The sequence below is a fragment of the Hyla sarda genome, unplaced genomic scaffold, assembly GCF_029499605.1.
Source record: "Hyla sarda isolate aHylSar1 unplaced genomic scaffold, aHylSar1.hap1 scaffold_399, whole genome shotgun sequence".
Classification (NCBI taxonomy): Eukaryota; Metazoa; Chordata; class Amphibia; order Anura; family Hylidae; genus Hyla; species Hyla sarda.
In genome coordinates this window covers 183,094-202,595 of record NW_026610416.1, presented here as the reverse complement: position 1 = coordinate 202,595, position 19,502 = coordinate 183,094, and the positions used below count along the sequence as shown (strand labels likewise).

General features: G+C 45.7%; 1 protein-coding gene across 4 annotated transcripts in view; it reads right to left on the bottom strand.

Annotated features, from left to right (window-relative positions):
• Positions 1-19,502, bottom strand: part of SLC4A2 (solute carrier family 4 member 2) — a 218,033-nt gene that overhangs the window by 34,703 nt on the left and 163,828 nt on the right. For all 4 annotated transcript variants that reach the window (XM_056553833.1, XM_056553831.1, XM_056553832.1 and 1 more), the window contains exons 6-12: positions 9,427-9,638; positions 6,598-6,731; positions 3,741-3,921; positions 3,378-3,513; positions 3,110-3,287; positions 2,922-3,030; positions 1,700-1,884 (exon numbers count right to left, since the gene is read on the bottom strand). In XM_056553833.1, the coding sequence (XP_056409808.1) occupies positions 1,700-1,884; positions 2,922-3,030; positions 3,110-3,287; positions 3,378-3,513; positions 3,741-3,921; positions 6,598-6,731; positions 9,427-9,638 (1,135 nt within the window). The remainder of the gene's footprint in view (positions 1-1,699; positions 1,885-2,921; positions 3,031-3,109; positions 3,288-3,377; positions 3,514-3,740; positions 3,922-6,597; positions 6,732-9,426; positions 9,639-19,502) is intronic.

The following is a 19,502-nucleotide window of genomic DNA, read 5'->3' as shown; positions in this document are numbered from 1 at the left end:
TAGTCAAGTCTCCCGTATCACCATCATCTCCGGTAGTCAAGTCTCCTGTATTACTGTCATCTTATGTATTCAAGTCTCCTGTATCACTGTCATCTCCAGTAGTCAAGTCTCCTGTATCACTGTCATCTTCTGTAGTCAAGTCTCCTGTATCACTGTCATCTTCTGTAGTCAAGTCTCCTGTATCACTGTCATCTTCTGTATTCAAGTCTCCTGTATCACTGTCATCTTCTGTATTCAAGTCTCCTGTATCACCGTCCTCTTCTATATTCAAGTCTCCTGTATCACTGTCATCTTCTGTAGTCAAGTCTCCTGTATCACTATCATCTTCTAAATTCAAGTCTCCTGTATCACTGTCATTTTCAGTAGTCAAGTCTCCTGTATTACTGTCATCTTCTTCTATTTTCAAGTCTCCTGTATCACCATCATCTTCTGTAGTCAAGTCTCCTGTATCACTGTCATCTTCTGTAGTCAAGTCTCCTGTATCACCATCATCTCCGGTAGTCAAGTCTCCTGTATTACTGTCATCTTCTGTATTCAAGTCTCCTGTATCACTGTCATCTTCTGTATTCAAGTCTCCTGTATCACCGTCATCTTCTATATTCAAGTCTCCTGTATCACTGTCATCTTCTATATTCAAGTCTCCTGTATCACTGTCATCTTCTGTAGTCAAGTCTCCTGTATCACTGTCATCTTCTAAATTCAAGTCTCCTGTATCACTGTCATCTTCAGTAGTCAAGTCTCCCGTATCACTGTCATCTTCTGTAGTCAAGTCTCCTGTATCACCATCATCTCCAGTAGTCAAGTCTCCCACATCACCGTCATCTTCTGTAGTCAAGTCTCCTGTATCACCGTCATCTTCTGTAGTCAAGTCTCCTGCATCACTGTCATCTTCTGTAGTCAAGTCTCCTGCATCACTGTCATCTTCTGTAGTCAAGTCTCCTGTATCACTGTCATCTTCTGTAGTCAAGTCTCCTGTATCACTGTCATCTTCTGTAGTCAAGTCTCCTGTATCACTGTCATCTTCTGTAGTCAAGTCTCCTGTATCACTGTCATCTTCTGTAGTCAAGTCTCCTGTATCACTGTCATCTTCTATATTCAAGTCTCCTGTATTACTGTCATCTTCTGTAGTTAAGTCTCCTGTATCACTGTCATCTTCTGTAGTCAAGTCTCCCGTATCACCATCATCTCCGGTAGTCAAGTCTCCTGTATTACTGTCATCTTCTTCTATATTCAAGTCTCCTGTATCACTGTCATCTTCTGTAGTCAAGTCTCCTGTATCACTGTCATCTTCTGTAGTCAAGTCTCCTGTATCACCATCATCTCCGGTAGTCAAGTCTCCTGTATTACTGTCATCTTCTGTATTCAAGTCTCCTGTATCACCGTCATCTTCTATATTCAAGTCTCCTGTATCACTGTCATCTTCTGTAGTCAAGTCTCCTGTATCACTATCATCTTCTATATTCAAGTCTCCTGTATTACTGTCATCTTCTGTAGTCAAGTCTCCTGTATCACTGTCATCTTCTGTAGTCAAGTCTCCTGTATCACTGTCATCTTCTATATTCAAGTCTCCTGTATCACCGTCATCTTCTGCATTCAAATCTCCCATATCACTGCTGTCTACTTGTATTTCCAGGTTTCTATTGAGGAGAACGCTATAAGGAACCAGAGATGGACTATAATCAATAATCAGGAGAGTCACCTTATCTGACATGAGTGTAGAGATGGACCTCCCGATCTCATGATAGTCCATATTGACCGTGCTTGGACCAAGTAGGACAAACAGGAATCGCACAGGTATGGGAACCTCCAGGACTGAGTCCAACTCCACCGCCTCCTGCAGCCGCACAAATGCCATGGTCGGCTGGTCAAGGAATTCTACACAACCTGAGGACACAAGAACAGAGATCAAATGGCTGACATGTACGGACACAACTATTGCCAAACCGGAGATAGAACCGCCACATCAGTAACAATGGGGTGAGGTGACGACTGATGGACAATTCACAAGACCTCAGAAACAACAGGTCCACCTCCTACAGGTCCATTCTTCAACCATTCTCCATAGTGGGTGGTGCTTTCCCACAGGTAGGTCCTTCACAGTAGTATCTCCATACAGGACACTAGAACATCGTGTGTAGTCCTGGGCCTCAGCCGCTGAAGGTAACATTGTCCAAACAAATTTAGTAGAAGCTAACTGGACGGAACCTCAGCGGCATCTCAAAAGGGTGTGAATGGGATGGAGCAGCTTACACTGTGAAGGATTTAACCCAACAAACTATGTAAGGAGTCACCTCCAAGTTGTCTTATAATTATTTTACAAAGTGAAAAAGGGGTGGAGAAGCCGGGTCACATGTCTGCTATAATGTATTCATCGTCCATAAAGAGCCTCCACCAGTATATATTATACTGTACAATGTTCTACGTAGGTAAGACATATTTGTGAGTGACATTAAAGGGTTATCCAGGATTCATAAAATGTGGCTGCTCTCTGGGCTGGCTACAGGGTTGTGTCTGCCCCCATAAAGTAAATAGGGATCATCTGCAATACCACACACATCCTGTGGACAAATGTGGTGCTGTATTCAGAAAAGAGCAGCCATGTTATTCTAATCCTTTACCATCCATTAAAGGTTCCTCGTGTCTCAGGCTGAAGAGAAAGAAATACAGAATAAGATTGGAAACAGCGGAATACAGTAGCTAAAGTACCTAACAGCCTGCCCTGGTGGCGTTACTGGAGGATTTGAAGTGGGATCGGCTGTAGTAAAGTCTGGGCTATGTTTGTTGTTGTAGATTTAGGTTCTGCCGCTCTCTCCTATAATGGATGCTGTACCTGATCTATTCCATGGAGGACATCAGCAGAGCCCTCACCAACACGTTACATGAACAATACTCAGACAGGACCTCACAGCTCCCACACTCACCCACGAGCACCACGCTGGCCTCCGCATTCTCAGGGATCTTCTCTAGAAGCTTCAGTTCATGTTTAGACTTTGAGCGTTGGATTGTGGGTAATGAAGGAAGAGATTCCCGCTGGATAACAGAGCACAATAGATTAAGGTATATCTCCCATTCATAGAGGAGATCCGCACATACCTGGACATCTTCTCACCTCACGATCTATGTCGATCTTGGTCTCCTGTTCAGAGGGGTCTCCACCCATTAGGGGGTCTGTTAGGTTGGGTTCACTGTTCTGAGAGATATGGTTAGTGCTGTGATGTCCCAGCAGAGAGCCCAGGCTGGCAGCCGAAATGTTCCTAGAGAACGAGTCCTTCTCGTCGCTTGGGTGACTATGAAGGCAATAAATGGACATCATTACACAGACATACGTGAACATACATTGAGCCCATCACACAATACACGCGTGTACGGATACGGACCTGTGCTTTAGGAGTAAGGCTCTCAGCACGTTGGCTCTGTCCTCCGCCTTTATCTGGTCACTGATGATCATCTGTTCCACAACCTGATGAGCGATTCCTGGCAGAGTTCTCTGATCCAAGTCTAGAAGAACAGCACCTATGGGCAAAGGGAGACACTATAATCACAACCTCTGCCCTGCCCATATATATGCCCATTACCAACCCAACATAGGACACCGAATCTTTTGACACTTCCATCAATCTCATTGAAGACGGGGTCTTCCGGGCATTGCTCCCATTTCTAGCCTCAATGTAGTGTAAGCTCCTTGTACCCAATTGATTTTACGCTTTCCCCATACACCTGAATACTTAGCTTCTCCGTACCATGTGACAACGTTCGCCGGAGCTCCAAAAGGCTGCGGAAACTCAAAGAGGCCACATGTGGCTTTCCCCATTGGTCTGTTTCAGCTTCAACGTCCTCCTCAAATTTTATCCAGCGAGCAGTTTCTTTCCACTGCATCTCCTGGTGCTTGTCCAGAACTAACTCATTTAGCTCCACGAACACCTGGGAGTGCAGAAGTAAAATGGTGACTACACAGAGACAACCTAACCTGAAGGCTTCACGCACATGACTGTTTCTGAGATCTGCTTATGAAGATTTATGAATATCATGGGTGCATTCACCTCCAGAACCACTGCTACTAAGACAATATGGTGCATCATGGAGACTCGACTGCTTGGTAATATGGAATATCTGTGTGCATGACTATTATCAGTGCCTGTCTCATGGTCCGCCTGTCCTCACCTCGGTCTCATGGTCCGCCTGTCCTCACCTCGGTCTCATGGTCCGCCTGTCCTCACCTCGGTCTCATAGTCCGCCTGTCCTCACCTCGGTCTCATGGTCCGCCTGTCCTCACCTCAGTCTCATGGTCCGCCTTTCCTCAACTCAGTCTCATGGTCCGCCTGTCCTCACCTCAGTCTCATGGTCCGCCTGTCCTCACCTCAGTCTCATGGTCCGCCTGTCCTCACCTCAGTCTCATGGTCCGCCTGTCCTCACCTCGGTCTCATGGTCCGCCTGTCCTCACCTCAGTCTCATGGTCCGCCTGTCCTCACCTCGGTCTCATGTTCCGCCTGTCCTCACCTCGGTCTCATGGTCCGCCTGTCCTCACCTCGGTCTCATCAACCGCCTGTCCTCACCTCGGTCTCATCAGCCGTCTGTCCTCACCTCGGTCTCATGGGGGCCGCCTGTCTTCACCTCAGTCTCATGGGGGCCGCCTGTCCTCACCTCGGTCTCATGAGCCGCCTGTCCTCACTTTGGTCTCATGGGCCACCTGTCCTCACGAGCCGCCTATCCTCACCTCGGTCTCATGAGCCACCTATCCTCACCTCAGTCTCATGGGCCGCCTGTCCTCACTTCGGTCTTATGAGCCGCCTGTCCTCACCTCTGTCTTATGAGCCGCCTGTCCTCACCTCGATCTCATAAGCCGCTTATCTGCATTTCGGTCTCATGAGCCACCTGTACTCACTTTGGTCTCATGGGTCACCTGTCCTCACGAGCCGCCTATCCTCACCTCGGTCTCATGAGCCGCTTGTCCTCACCTCGGTCTCACTAGCCACCTGTCCTCACCTCTGTCTTATGAGCCGCCTGTCCTCACCTCGGTCTCATGAGCCGCCTGTCCTCACCTCGGTCTCATGGGGGCCGCCTGTCCTCACCTCGGTCTCATGGGGGCCGCCTGTCCTCACCTCGGTCTCATGGGGGCCGCCTGTCCTCACCTCAGTCTCATGAGCAGCCTGTCCTCACCTCGGTCTCATGAGCCACCTGTCCTCACCTCGGTCTCATCAGCCGTCTGTCCTCACCTCGGTCTCATGGGGGCCACCTGTCCTCACCTCGGTCTCATGAGCCGCCTGTCCTCACCTCAGTCTCATGAGCCGCCTGTCCTCACCTCGGTCTCATCAACCGCCTGTCCTCACCTCGGTCTCATCAGCCGCCTGTCCTCACTTCGGTCTTATGAGCCGCCTGTCCTCACCTCTGTCTTATGAGCCGCCTGTCCTCACCTCTGTCTTATGAGCCGCCTATCCTCACCTCGGTCTCATGAGCCGCTTGTCCTCACCTCGGTCTCACTAGCCACCTGTCCTCACCTCTGTCTTATGAGCCGCCTGTCCTCACCTCGGTCTTATGAGCCACCTGTCCTCACTTCTGTCTTATGAGCCGCCTGTCCTCACCTCATGGGGTTGCAGGGATATGCTTTTCCGATATGGTTGCCTCTCTTTATGCTCTTTATTGATGTGAACCACTTGACCTTTGCTCTTTCGAACAAGATGTCTACGTACAGCTGGGAGGTCCTCAAAACGATGACCTACAAATGGAACAATGGTCTCATGGTCCGCCTGTCCTCACCTTGGTCTCATGAGCCGCCTGTCCTCACCTCAGTCTCATCAGCCGCCTGTCCCCACCTCGGTCTCATGGGGGCCACCTGTCCTCACCTCGGTCTCATGGGGGCCGCCTGTCCTCACCTCGGTCTCATGGGGGCCGCCTATCCTCACCTCTGTCTCATGAGCCGCCTGTCCTCACCTCGGTCTCATGAGCCGCCTGTCCTCACCTCGGTCTCATCAGACGCCTGTCCTCACCTCGGTCTCGTGGGGGCCACCTGTCCTCACCTCGGTCTCATCAGCCGCCTGTCCTCAACTCGGTCTCATCAGCCGCCTGTCCTCACCTCGGTCTCATCAGCCGCCTGTCCTCACCTCGGTCTCATGGGGGCCACCTGTCCTCACCTCGGTCTCATGGGGGCCGCCTGTCTTCACCTCAGTCTCATGGGGGCCGCCTGTCCTCACCTCGGTCTCATGAGCCATCTGTCCTCACTTTGGTCTCATGGGCCACCTGTCCTCACGAGCCGCCTATCCTCACCTCGGTCTCATGAGCCACCTATCCTCACCTCAGTCTCATGGGCCGCCTGTCCTCACTTCGGTCTTATGAGCCCCCTGTCCTCACCTCTGTCTTATGTGCCGCCTGTCCTCACCCCGATCTCATAAGCCGCCTATCTGGATTTCGGTCTCATGAGCCACCTGTACTCACCTTGGTCTCATGAGCTGCCTGTCCTCATCTCGGTCTCATGAGCCGCTTGTCCTCACCTCGGTCTCACTAGCCGCCTGTCCTCACCTCTGTCTTATGAGCCGCCTGTCCTCACCTCGGTCTTATGAGCCGCCTGTCCTCACCTCTGTCTTATGAGCCGCCTGTCCTCACCTCATGGGGTTGCAGGGATACGCTTTTCCTATATGGTTGCCTCTCTTTATGCTCTTTATTGATGTGAACCACTTGACCTTTGCTCTTTCGAACAAGATGTCTACGTACAGCTGGGAGGTCCTCAAAACGATGACCTACAAATGGAACAAGACACAGTCGAAACTACCAGCTGTGAAACATGACATCAAGAAGTGAGCCAAGAGCGATATTGGGGGTAGGAAATTATTACTTCTGATCATTTGCCAGTATAGATGGGTCACCGGGGCACGTCACATGGATGCACTATATGGACACAGTTGTGGATCAGTGTGAGGAGGACACAGTTGTGGATCATTGTGAGGAGGACACAGTTGTGGATCAGTGTGAGGAGGACACAGTTGTGGATCATTGTGAGGAGGACACAGTTGTGGATCAGTGTGAGGACACAGTTGTGGATCAGTGTGAGGAAGACACAGTTGTGGATCAGTGTGAGGAGGACACAGTTGTGGATCAGTGTGAGGACACAGTTGTGGATCAGTGCGAGGAGGACACAGTTGTGGATCAGTGTGAGGAGGACACAGTTGTGGATCAGTGTGAGGAGGACACAGTTGTGTATCATTGTGAGGAGGACACAGTTGTGTATCATTGTGAGGAGGACACAGTTGTGGATCAGCGTGAGGAGGACACAGTTGTGGATCAGTGTGAGGAGGACACAGTTGTGGATCAGTGTGAGGAGGACACAGTTGTGGATCAGTGTGAGGAGGACACAGTTGTGGATCAGTGTGGGGAGGACACAGTTGTGGATCAGTGTGGGGAGGACACAGTTGTGGATCAGTGTGAGGACACAGTTGTGGATCAGTGTGAGGAGGACACAGTTGTGGATCAGTGTGAGGAGGACACAGTTGTGGATCAGTGTGAGGAGGACACAGTTGTGGATCTGTGTGAGGAGGACACAGTTGTGGATCAGTGTGAGGAGGACACAGTTGTGTATCATTGTGAGGAGGACACAGTTGTGGATCATTGTGAGGAGGACACAGTTGTGGATCAGTGTGAGGAGGACACAGTTGTGGATCAGTGTGAGGAGGACACAGTTGTGGATCAGTGTGAGGAGGACACAGTTGTGGATCAGTGTGAGGAGGACACAGTTGTGGATCAGTGTGAGGAGGACACAGTTGTGGATCAGTGTGAGGAGGACACAGTTGTGGATCAGTGTGAGGAGGACACAGTTGTGGATCAGTGCGGGAAGGACACAGTTGTGGATGAGTGCGGGGAGGACACAATCTTGGACTAATGTGGGGTGAGTATATTTATGGTCGTGGACCAGTATGCGTAGGACACAGTTGTGGATCATTGTGAGGAGGACACAGTTGTGGATCATTGTGAAGAGGACACAGTTGTGGATCAATGTTGGGAGGTCACAGTTGTGGATCAGTGTGGGGAGGACACAGTTGTGGATCAGTGTGAGGAGGACACAGTTGTGGATCAATGTTGGGAGGTCACAGTTGTGGATCAGTGTGGGGAGGACACAGTTGTGGATCAGTGTGAGGAGGACACAGTTGTGGATCAATGTGGGGAGGACACAGTTGTGGATCAGTGTGGGGAGGACACAGTTGTGGATCAGTGTGGGGAGGACACAGTTGTGGATCAGTGTGAGGAGGACACAGTTGTGGATCAGTGTGGGGAGGACACAGTTGTGGATCAGTGTGGGGAGGATACAGTTGTGGATCAGTGTGGGGAGGACAAAGTTGTGGATCAGTGTGGGGAGGACACAGTTGTGGATCAGTGTGGGGAGGGCACTTGTGGATCAGTGTGGGGAGTCTGGGATGAGGCTTTTTAGATCAAATTGATAAGATTGTGGATCAGTGTGGGGATGACACAGTTGTGTATCATTGTGAGGAGGACACAGTTGTGGATCATTGTGGGGAGGACACAGTTGTGGATCATTGTGAGGAGGACACAGTTGTGGATCATTGTGAGGAGGACACAGTTGTGGATCATTGTGAGGAGGACACAGTTGTGGATCATTGTGAGGAGGACACAGTTGTGGATCAGTGTGAGGAGGACAAAGTTGTGGATCAGTGTGGGGAGGACACAGTTGTGGATCAGTGTGGGGAGGACACAGTTGGGGATCAGTGTGGGGAGGACACAATCTTGGACTAATGAAGGGGAGAGTATATTTATGGGCGTGGACCAGTATGCGGAGGACACTTGTGGATCAGTGTGGGGAGTCTGGAATGAGGCTTTTTAGATCAAATTGATAAAGTTGTGGATCAGTGTGGGGAAGACACAATTGTGGATCAGTGTGGGGAGGACACAATCTTGGACTAATGTGGGGAGAGTATATTTATGGTCGTGGATCAGTATGGGGAGGACACAGTTGTGGATCAGTGTGGGGAAGACACAGTTGTGGATCAGTGTGGGGAGGACACAGTTGTGGATCAGTGTGGGGAGGACACAGTTGTGGATCAGTGTGGGGAGGACACAGTTGTGGATCAGTGTGGGGAGGACACAATCTTGGACTAATGAAGGGGAGTGTATATTTATGGGCGTGGACCAGTATGCGGAGGACATTTGTGGATCAGTGTAAGGAGTCTGGGATGAGGCTTTTTAGATCAAATTGATAAGATTCTACAGAGCCTCAGACCATCACCACTCTTTAGTCAGGGGGGTATCTAAGACGGTAGAGGTCTCTGGGAATTGGATAAATATGCAGGATTGTTGCTCACCCTTTGGGCCTGAGGAGAACGCTCTACATAAAAGATGGAGAGAAGGGCAGAGATATCCCTCAACCTGGTGATGAGCAGTTATCAGGTCTTCTCTATAAAGGATAATGGAGGACATCTCACTCACTCTTCATGTAGTCCAGGTCAGCCGATGCCAAGGTCTGAGCCTCAGTCTCATCAGTCGGTACAAGGTGGTAGTGGGCATCCTCAGGATGGGTCATACTGCCAATCCTACGGCGCTCTGTAAGGCTGTAGCTGCGATGGGGAAGCTGCCGATGAGGAGGGCGTGCAGAGCTGGTGACCTCTACAGTTGGGGAAGTGCATGTTCCCTGCTCTTGTCTGCAAAAATAGAGGAAAAAGGTGTCACAGATTATAGGATGAAAATCCAACATAATTATGAATAAACTGCAAACACAGCGAATACACCAAGCAGTTCTAAAAACCATCCTGCACATGTGCCCTCAGGGTGCAAGAGACCAGGCTAAGGTATGGAGAACATCTTCAACTACAGAAGACAACAACCAGGCAAAGGTATGGAGAACATCTTCAACTACAGAAGACAACAACCAGGCAAAGGTATGGAGAACGTCTTCAACTACAGAAGACAATAACCAGGCAAAGGTATGGAGAACATCTTCAACTACAGGAGACAATAACCAGGCAAAGGTATTGAGAACGTCTTCATCTACAGAAGACAATAACCAGGCAAAGGTATTGAGAACGTCTTCATCTACAGAAGACAATAACCAGGCAAAGGTATGGAGAACATCTTCATCTACAGAAGACAATAACCAGGCAAAGGTATGGAGAACATCTTCATCTACAGAAGACAATAACCAGGCAAAGGTATGGAGAACATCTTCATCTACAGAAGACAATAACCAGGCAAAGGTATGGAGAACATCTTCAACTACAGAAGACAATAACCAGGCAAAGGTATGGAGAACATCTTCATCTACAGAAGACAATAACCAGGCAAAGGTATGGAGAACATCTTCAACTACAGAAGACAATAACCAGGCAAAGGTATGGAGAACATCTTCAACTACAGAAGACAATAACCAGGCAAAGGTATGGAGAACATCTTCATCTACAGGAGACAATAACCAGGCAAAGGTATGGAGAACATCTTCATCTACAGAAGACAATAACCAGGCAAAGGTATGGAGAACGTCTTCAGCTACTGGAGACAATAACCAAACAAAGGTATGGAGAACATCTTCAACTACAGGAGACAACAACCAGGCAAAGGTATGGAGAACATCTTCAACTACAGGAGACAATAACCAGGCAAAGGTATGGAGAACATCTTCATCTACAGAAGACAATAACCAGGCAAAGGTATGGAGAACGTCTTCAGCTACTGGAGACAATAACCAAACAAAGGTATGGAGAACATCTTCAACTACAGGAGACAACAACCAGGCAAAGGTATGGAGAACGTCTTCATCTACAGAAGACAATAACCAGGCAAAGGTATGGAGAACGTCTTCAGCTACAGGAGACAAAAATTAGGCAAAGGTATGGAGAACATCTTCATCTACAGAAGACAATAACCAGGCAAAGGTATGGAGAACATCTTCAACTACAGGAGACAATAACCAGGCAAAGGTATGGAGAACATCTTCATCTACAGAAGACAATAACCAGGCAAAGGTATGGAGAACATCTTCATCTACAGAAGACAATAACCAGGCAAAGGTATGGAGAACATCTTCAACTACAGGAGACAATAACCAGGCAAAGGTATGGAGAACATCTTCAACTACAGAAGACAATAACCAGGCAAAGGTATGGAGAACATCTTCATCTACAGAAGACAATAACCAGGCAAAGGTATGGAGAACGTCTTCAGCTACTGGAGACAATAACCAGGCAAAGGTATGGAGAACATCTTCAACTACAGGAGACAATAACCAGGCAAAGGTATGGAGAACGTCTTCAGCTACTGGAGACAATAACCAGGCAAAGGTATGGAGAACGTCTTCATCTACAGAAGACAATAACCAGGCAAAGGTATGGAGAACGTCTTCAGCTACTGGAGACAATAACCAGGCAAAGGTATGGAGAACATCTTCATCTACAGAAGACAATAACCAGGCAAAGGTATGGAGAACATCTTCAACTACAGGAGACAATAACCAGGCAAAGGTATGGAGAACATCTTCAACTACAGAAGACAATAACCAGGCAAAGGTATGGAGAACATCTTTATCTACAGAAGACAATAACCAGGCAAAGGTATGGAGAACATCTTCAACTACAGGAGACAATAACCAGGCAAATATATGGAGAACATCTTCATCTACAGAAGACAAAAATGAGGCAAAGGTATGGAGAACATCTTCAACTACAGAAGACAATAACCAGGCAAAGGTATGGAGAACATCTTCAACTACAGGAGACAATAACCAGGCAAAGGTATGGAGAACATCTTCAACTACAGAAGACAATAACCAGGCAAAGGTATGGAGAACATCTTTATCTACAGAAGACAATAACCAGGCAAAGGTATGGAGAACATCTTCAACTACAGGAGACAATAACCAGGCAAATATATGGAGAACATCTTCATCTACAGAAGACAAAAATGAGGCAAAGGTATGGAGAACATCTTCAACTACAGAAGACAATAACCAGGCAAAGGTATGGAGAACATCTTCAACTACAGAAGACAACAACCAGGCAAAGGTATGGAGAACGTCTTCAACTACAGAAGACAATAACCAGGCAAAGGTATGGAGAACATCTTCAACTACAGGAGACAATAACCAGGCAAAGGTATTGAGAACGTCTTCATCTACAGAAGACAATAACCAGGCAAAGGTATTGAGAACGTCTTCATCTACAGAAGACAATAACCAGGCAAAGGTATGGAGAACATCTTCATCTACAGAAGACAATAACCAGGCAAAGGTATGGAGAACATCTTCATCTACAGAAGACAATAACCAGGCAAAGGTATGGAGAACATCTTCAACTACAGAAGACAATAACCAGGCAAAGGTATGGAGAACATCTTCAACTACAGAAGACAATAACCAGGCAAAGGTATGGAGAACATCTTCATCTACAGGAGACAATAACCAGGCAAAGGTATGGAGAACATCTTCATCTACAGAAGACAATAACCAGGCAAAGGTATGGAGAACGTCTTCAGCTACTGGAGACAATAACCAAACAAAGGTATGGAGAACATCTTCAACTACAGGAGACAACAACCAGGCAAAGGTATGGAGAACATCTTCAACTACAGGAGACAATAACCAGGCAAAGGTATGGAGAACATCTTCATCTACAGAAGACAATAACCAGGCAAAGGTATGGAGAACGTCTTCAGCTACTGGAGACAATAACCAAACAAAGGTATGGAGAACATCTTCAACTACAGGAGACAACAACCAGGCAAAGGTATGGAGAACGTCTTCATCTACAGAAGACAATAACCAGGCAAAGGTATGGAGAACGTCTTCAGCTACAGGAGACAAAAATGAGGCAAAGGTATGGAGAACATCTTCATCTACAGAAGACAATAACCAGGCAAAGGTATGGAGAACATCTTCAACTACAGGAGACAATAACCAGGCAAAGGTATGGAGAACATCTTCATCTACAGAAGACAATAACCAGGCAAAGGTATGGAGAACATCTTCATCTACAGAAGACAATAACCAGGCAAAGGTATGGAGAACATCTTCAACTACAGGAGACAATAACCAGGCAAAGGTATGGAGAACATCTTCAACTACAGAAGACAATAACCAGGCAAAGGTATGGAGAACATCTTCATCTACAGAAGACAATAACCAGGCAAAGGTATGGAGAACGTCTTCAGCTACTGGAGACAATAACCAGGCAAAGGTATGGAGAACATCTTCAACTACAGGAGACAATAACCAGGCAAAGGTATGGAGAACGTCTTCAGCTACTGGAGACAATAACCAGGCAAAGGTATGGAGAACGTCTTCATCTACAGAAGACAATAACCAGGCAAAGGTATGGAGAACGTCTTCAGCTACTGGAGACAATAACCAGGCAAAGGTATGGAGAACATCTTCATCTACAGAAGACAATAACCAGGCAAAGGTATGGAGAACATCTTCAACTACAGGAGACAATAACCAGGCAAAGGTATGGAGAACATCTTCAACTACAGAAGACAATAACCAGGCAAAGGTATGGAGAACATCTTTATCTACAGAAGACAATAACCAGGCAAAGGTATGGAGAACATCTTCAACTACAGGAGACAATAACCAGGCAAATATATGGAGAACATCTTCATCTACAGAAGACAAAAATGAGGCAAAGGTATGGAGAACATCTTCAACTACAGAAGACAATAACCAGGCAAAGGTATGGAGAACATCTTCATCTACAGAAGACAATAACCAGGCAAAGGTATGGAGAACATCTTCATCTACAGAAGACAATAACCAGGCAAAGGTATGGAGAACGTCTTCAACTACAGGAGACAATAACGAGGCAAAGGTATGAAGAATATCCTCAACTACAGGAGACAAGAACATCTTCATCTACAGGAGACAATAACCAGGCAAAGGTATGGAAAACATTCTCAACTACAGGAGTCAATACTGAGGCAAAGGTATGGAGAACATCTTCATCTACAGAAGACAATAACCAGGCAAAGGTATGGAGAACGTCTTCAGCTACAGGAGACAAAAATGAGGCAAAGGTATGGAGAACATCTTCATCTACAGAAGACAATAACCAGGCAAAGGTACGGAGAATATCCTCAACTACAGGAGACAAGAACATCTTCATCTACAGAAGACAATAACCAGGCAAAGGTATGGAGAACATCCTCAACTACAGGAGTCAATAATGAGGCAAATGTATGGATAACATCCTCAACTACAGGAGACAATAACGAGGCAAAGGTACGGAGAATATCCTCAACTACAGGAGACAAGAACATCTTCAGGAAACAATAACCAGGCAAAGGTATGGAGAAAGTCTTCATTTACAGGAGACAAAAATGAGGGAAAGGTATGGAGAACGTCTTCATCTACAGAAGACAATAACCAGGCAAAGGTATGGAGAACGTCTTCAGCTACAGGAGACAAAAATGAGGCAAAGGTATGGAGAACATCTTCATCTACAGAAGACAATAACCAGGCAAAGGTATGGAGAACATCTTCAACTACAGGAGACAATAACCAGGCAAAGGTATGGAGAACATCTTCATCTACAGAAGACAATAACCAGGCAAAGGTATGGAGAACATCTTCATCTACAGAAGACAATAACCAGGCAAAGGTATGGAGAACATCTTCAACTACAGGAGACAATAACCAGGCAAAGGTATGGAGAACATCTTCAACTACAGAAGTCAATAACCAGGCAAAGGTATGGAGAACATCTTCATCTACAGAAGACAATAACCAGGCAAAGGTATGGAGAACGTCTTCAGCTACTGGAGACAATAACCAGGCAAAGGTATGGAGAACATCTTCAACTACAGGAGACAATAACCAGGCAAAGGTATGGAGAACGTCTTCAGCTACTGGAGACAATAACCAGGCAAAGGTATGGAGAACGTCTTCATCTACAGAAGACAATAACCAGGCAAAGGTATGGAGAAAGTCTTCAGCTACTGGAGACAATAACCAGGCAAAGGTATGGAGAACATCTTCATCTACAGAAGACAATAACCAGGCAAAGGTATGGAGAACATCTTCAACTACAGGAGACAATAACCAGGCAAAGGTATGGAGAACATCTTCAACTACAGAAGACAATAACCAGGCAAAGGTATGGAGAACATTTTTATCTACAGAAGACAATAACCAGGCAAAGGTATGGAGAACATCTTCAACTACAGGAGACAATAACCAGGCAAATGTATGGAGAACATCTTCATCTACAGAAGACAAAAATGAGGCAAAGGGATGGAGAACATCTTCAACTACAGAAGACAATAACCAGGCAAAGGTATGGAGAACATCTTCATCTACAGAAGACAATAACCAGGCAAAGGTATGGAGAACATCTTCATCTACAGAAGACAATAACCAGGCAAAGGTATGGAGAACGTCTTTATCTACAGAAGACAATAACCAGGCAAAGGTATGGAGAACATCTTCAACTACAGGAGACAATAACCAGGCAAATATATGGAGAACATCTTCATCTACAGAAGACAAAAATGAGGCAAAGGTATGGAGAACATCTTCAACTACAGAAGACAATAACCAGGCAAAGGTATGGAGAACATCTTCAACTACAGAAGACAACAACCAGGCAAAGGTATGGAGAACGTCTTCAACTACAGAAGACAATAACCAGGCAAAGGTATGGAGAACATCTTCAACTACAGGAGACAATAACCAGGCAAAGGTATTGAGAACGTCTTCATCTACAGAAGACAATAACCAGGCAAAGGTATTGAGAACGTCTTCATCTACAGAAGACAATAACCAGGCAAAGGTATGGAGAACATCTTCATCTACAGAAGACAATAACCAGGCAAAGGTATGGAGAACATCTTCATCTACAGAAGACAATAACCAGGCAAAGGTATGGAGAACATCTTCATCTACAGAAGACAATAACCAGGCAAAGGTATGGAGAACATCTTCAACTACAGAAGACAATAACCAGGCAAAGGTATGGAGAACATCTTCATCTACAGAAGACAATAACCAGGCAAAGGTATGGAGAACATCTTCAACTACAGAAGACAATAACCAGGCAAAGGTATGGAGAACATCTTCAACTACAGAAGACAATAACCAGGCAAAGGTATGGAGAACATCTTCATCTACAGGAGACAATAACCAGGCAAAGGTATGGAGAACATCTTCATCTACAGAAGACAATAACCAGGCAAAGGTATGGAGAACGTCTTCAGCTACTGGAGACAATAACCAAACAAAGGTATGGAGAACATCTTCAACTACAGGAGACAACAACCAGGCAAAGGTATGGAGAACATCTTCAACTACAGGAGACAATAACCAGGCAAAGGTATGGAGAACATCTTCATCTACAGAAGACAATAACCAGGCAAAGGTATGGAGAACGTCTTCAGCTACTGGAGACAATAACCAAACAAAGGTATGGAGAACATCTTCAACTACAGGAGACAACAACCAGGCAAAGGTATGGAGAACGTCTTCATCTACAGAAGACAATAACCAGGCAAAGGTATGGAGAACGTCTTCAGCTACAGGAGACAAAAATGAGGCAAAGGTATGGAGAACATCTTCATCTACAGAAGACAATAACCAGGCAAAGGTATGGAGAACATCTTCAACTACAGGAGACAATAACCAGGCAAAGGTATGGAGAACATCTTCAACTACAGAAGACAATAACCAGGCAAAGGTATGGAGAACATCTTCAACTACAGGAGACAATAACCAGGCAAAGGTATGGAGAACGTCTTCAGCTACTGGAGACAATAACCAGGCAAAGGTATGGAGAACGTCTTCATCTACAGAAGACAATAACCAGGCAAAGGTATGGAGAACGTCTTCAGCTACTGGAGACAATAACCAGGCAAAGGTATGGAGAACATCTTCATCTACAGAAGACAATAACCAGGCAAAGGTATGGAGAACATCTTCAACTACAGGAGACAATAACCAGGCAAAGGTATGGAGAACATCTTCAACTACAGAAGACAATAACCAGGCAAAGGTATGGAGAACATCTTTATCTACAGAAGACAATAACCAGGCAAAGGTATGGAGAACATCTTCAACTACAGGAGACAATAACCAGGCAAATATATGGAGAACATCTTCATCTACAGAAGACAAAAATAAGGCAAAGGTATGGAGAACATCTTCAACTACAGAAGACAATAACCAGGCAAAGGTATGGAGAACATCTTCATCTACAGAAGACAATAACCAGGCAAAGGTATGGAGAACATCTTCATCTACAGAAGACAATAACCAGGCAAAGGTATGGAGAACGTCTTCAACTACAGGAGACAATAACGAGGCAAAGGTATGAAGAATATCCTCAACTACAGGAGACAAGAACATCTTCATCTACAGGAGACAATAACCAGGCAAAGGTATGGAAAACATTCTCAACTACAGGAGTCAATACTGAGGCAAAGGTATGGAGAACATCTTCATCTACAGAAGACAATAACCAGGCAAAGGTATGGAGAACGTCTTCAGCTACAGGAGACAAAAATGAGGCAAAGGTATGGAGAACATCTTCATCTACAGAAGACAATAACCAGGCAAAGGTACGGAGAATATCCTCAACTACAGGAGACAAGAACATCTTCATCTACAGAAGACAATAACCAGGCAAAGGTATGGAGAACATCCTCAACTACAGGAGTCAATAATGAGGCAAATGTATGGATAACATCCTCAACTACAGGAGACAATAACGAGGCAAAGGTACGGAGAATATCCTCAACTACAGGAGACAAGAACATCTTCAGGAAACAATAACCAGGCAAAGGTATGGAGAAAGTCTTCATTTACAGGAGACAAAAATGAGGGAAAGGTATGGAGAACGTCTTCATCTACAGAAGACAATAACCAGGCAAAGGTATGGAGAACGTCTTCAGCTACAGGAGACAAAAATGAGGCAAAGGTATGGAGAACATCTTCATCTACAGAAGACAATAACCAGGCAAAGGTATGGAGAACATCTTCAACTACAGGAGACAATAACCAGGCAAAGGTATGGAGAACATCTTCATCTACAGAAGACAATAACCAGGCAAAGGTATGGAGAACATCTTCATCTACAGAAGACAATAACCAGGCAAAGGTATGGAGAACATCTTCATCTACAGAAGACAATAACCAGGCAAAGGTATGGAGAACGTCTTCAACTACAGAAGACAATAACCAGGCAAAGGTATGGAGAACATCTTCATCTACAGAAGACAATAACCAGGCAAAGGTATGGAGAACGTCTTCAGCTACTGGAGACAATAACCAGGCAAAGGTATGGAGAACATCTTCAACTACAGGAGACAATAACCAGGCAAAGGTATGGAGAACGTCTTCAGCTACTGGAGACAATAACCAGGCAAAGGTATGGAGAACGTCTTCATCTACAGAAGACAATAACCAGGCAAAGGTATGGAGAACGTCTTCAGCTACTGGAGACAATAACCAGGCAAAGGTATGGAGAACATCTTCATCTACAGAAGACAATAACCAGGCAAAGGTATGGAGAACATCTTCAACTACAGGAGACAATAACCAGGCAAAGGTATGGAGAACATCTTCAACTACAGAAGACAATAACCAGGCAAAGGTATGGAGAACATCTTTATCTACAGAAGACAATAACCAGGCAAAGGTATGGAGAACATCTTCAACTACAGGAGACAATAACCAGGCAAATGTATGGAGAACATCTTCATCTACAGAAGACAAAAATGAGGCAAAGGTATGGAGAACATCTTCAACTACAGAAGACAATAACCAGGCAAAGGTATGGAGAACATCTTCATCTACAGAAGACAATAACCAGGCAAAGGTATGGAGAACATCTTCATCTACAGAAGACAATAACCAGGCAAAGGTATGGAGAACGTCTTCAACTACAGGAGACAATAACGAGGCAAAGGTATGAAGAATATCCTCAACTACAGGAGACAAGAACATCTTCATCTACAGAAGACAATAACCAGGCAAAGGTATGGAGAACGTCTTCAGCTACAGGAGACAAAAATGAGGCAAAGGTATGGAGAACATCTTCATCTACAGAAGACAATAACCAGGCAAAGGTACGGAGAATATCCTCAACTACAGGAGACAAGAACATCTTCATCTACAGAAGACAATAACCAGGCAAAGGTATGGAGAACATCCTCAACTACAGGAGTCAATAATGAGGCAAATGTATGGATAACATCCTCAACTACAGGAGACAATAACGAGGCAAAGGTACGGAGAATATCCTCAACTACAGGAGACAAGAACATCTTCAGGAAACAATAACCAGGCAAAGGTATGGAGAAAGTCTTCATTTACAGGAGACAAAAATGAGGGAAAGGTATGGAGAACGTCTTCAACTACAGGAGACAAAAATTAGGGAAAGGTATGGAGAACGTCCTCAACAACAGTCGACAATAATGAGGCAAAGGTATGGAGAACGTCTTCAACAACAGGAGACAATAACCAGGCAAAGGTATGGAGAACGTCTTCAACAACAGGAGACAATAAGTAGGCAAAGGTATGGAAAACGTCT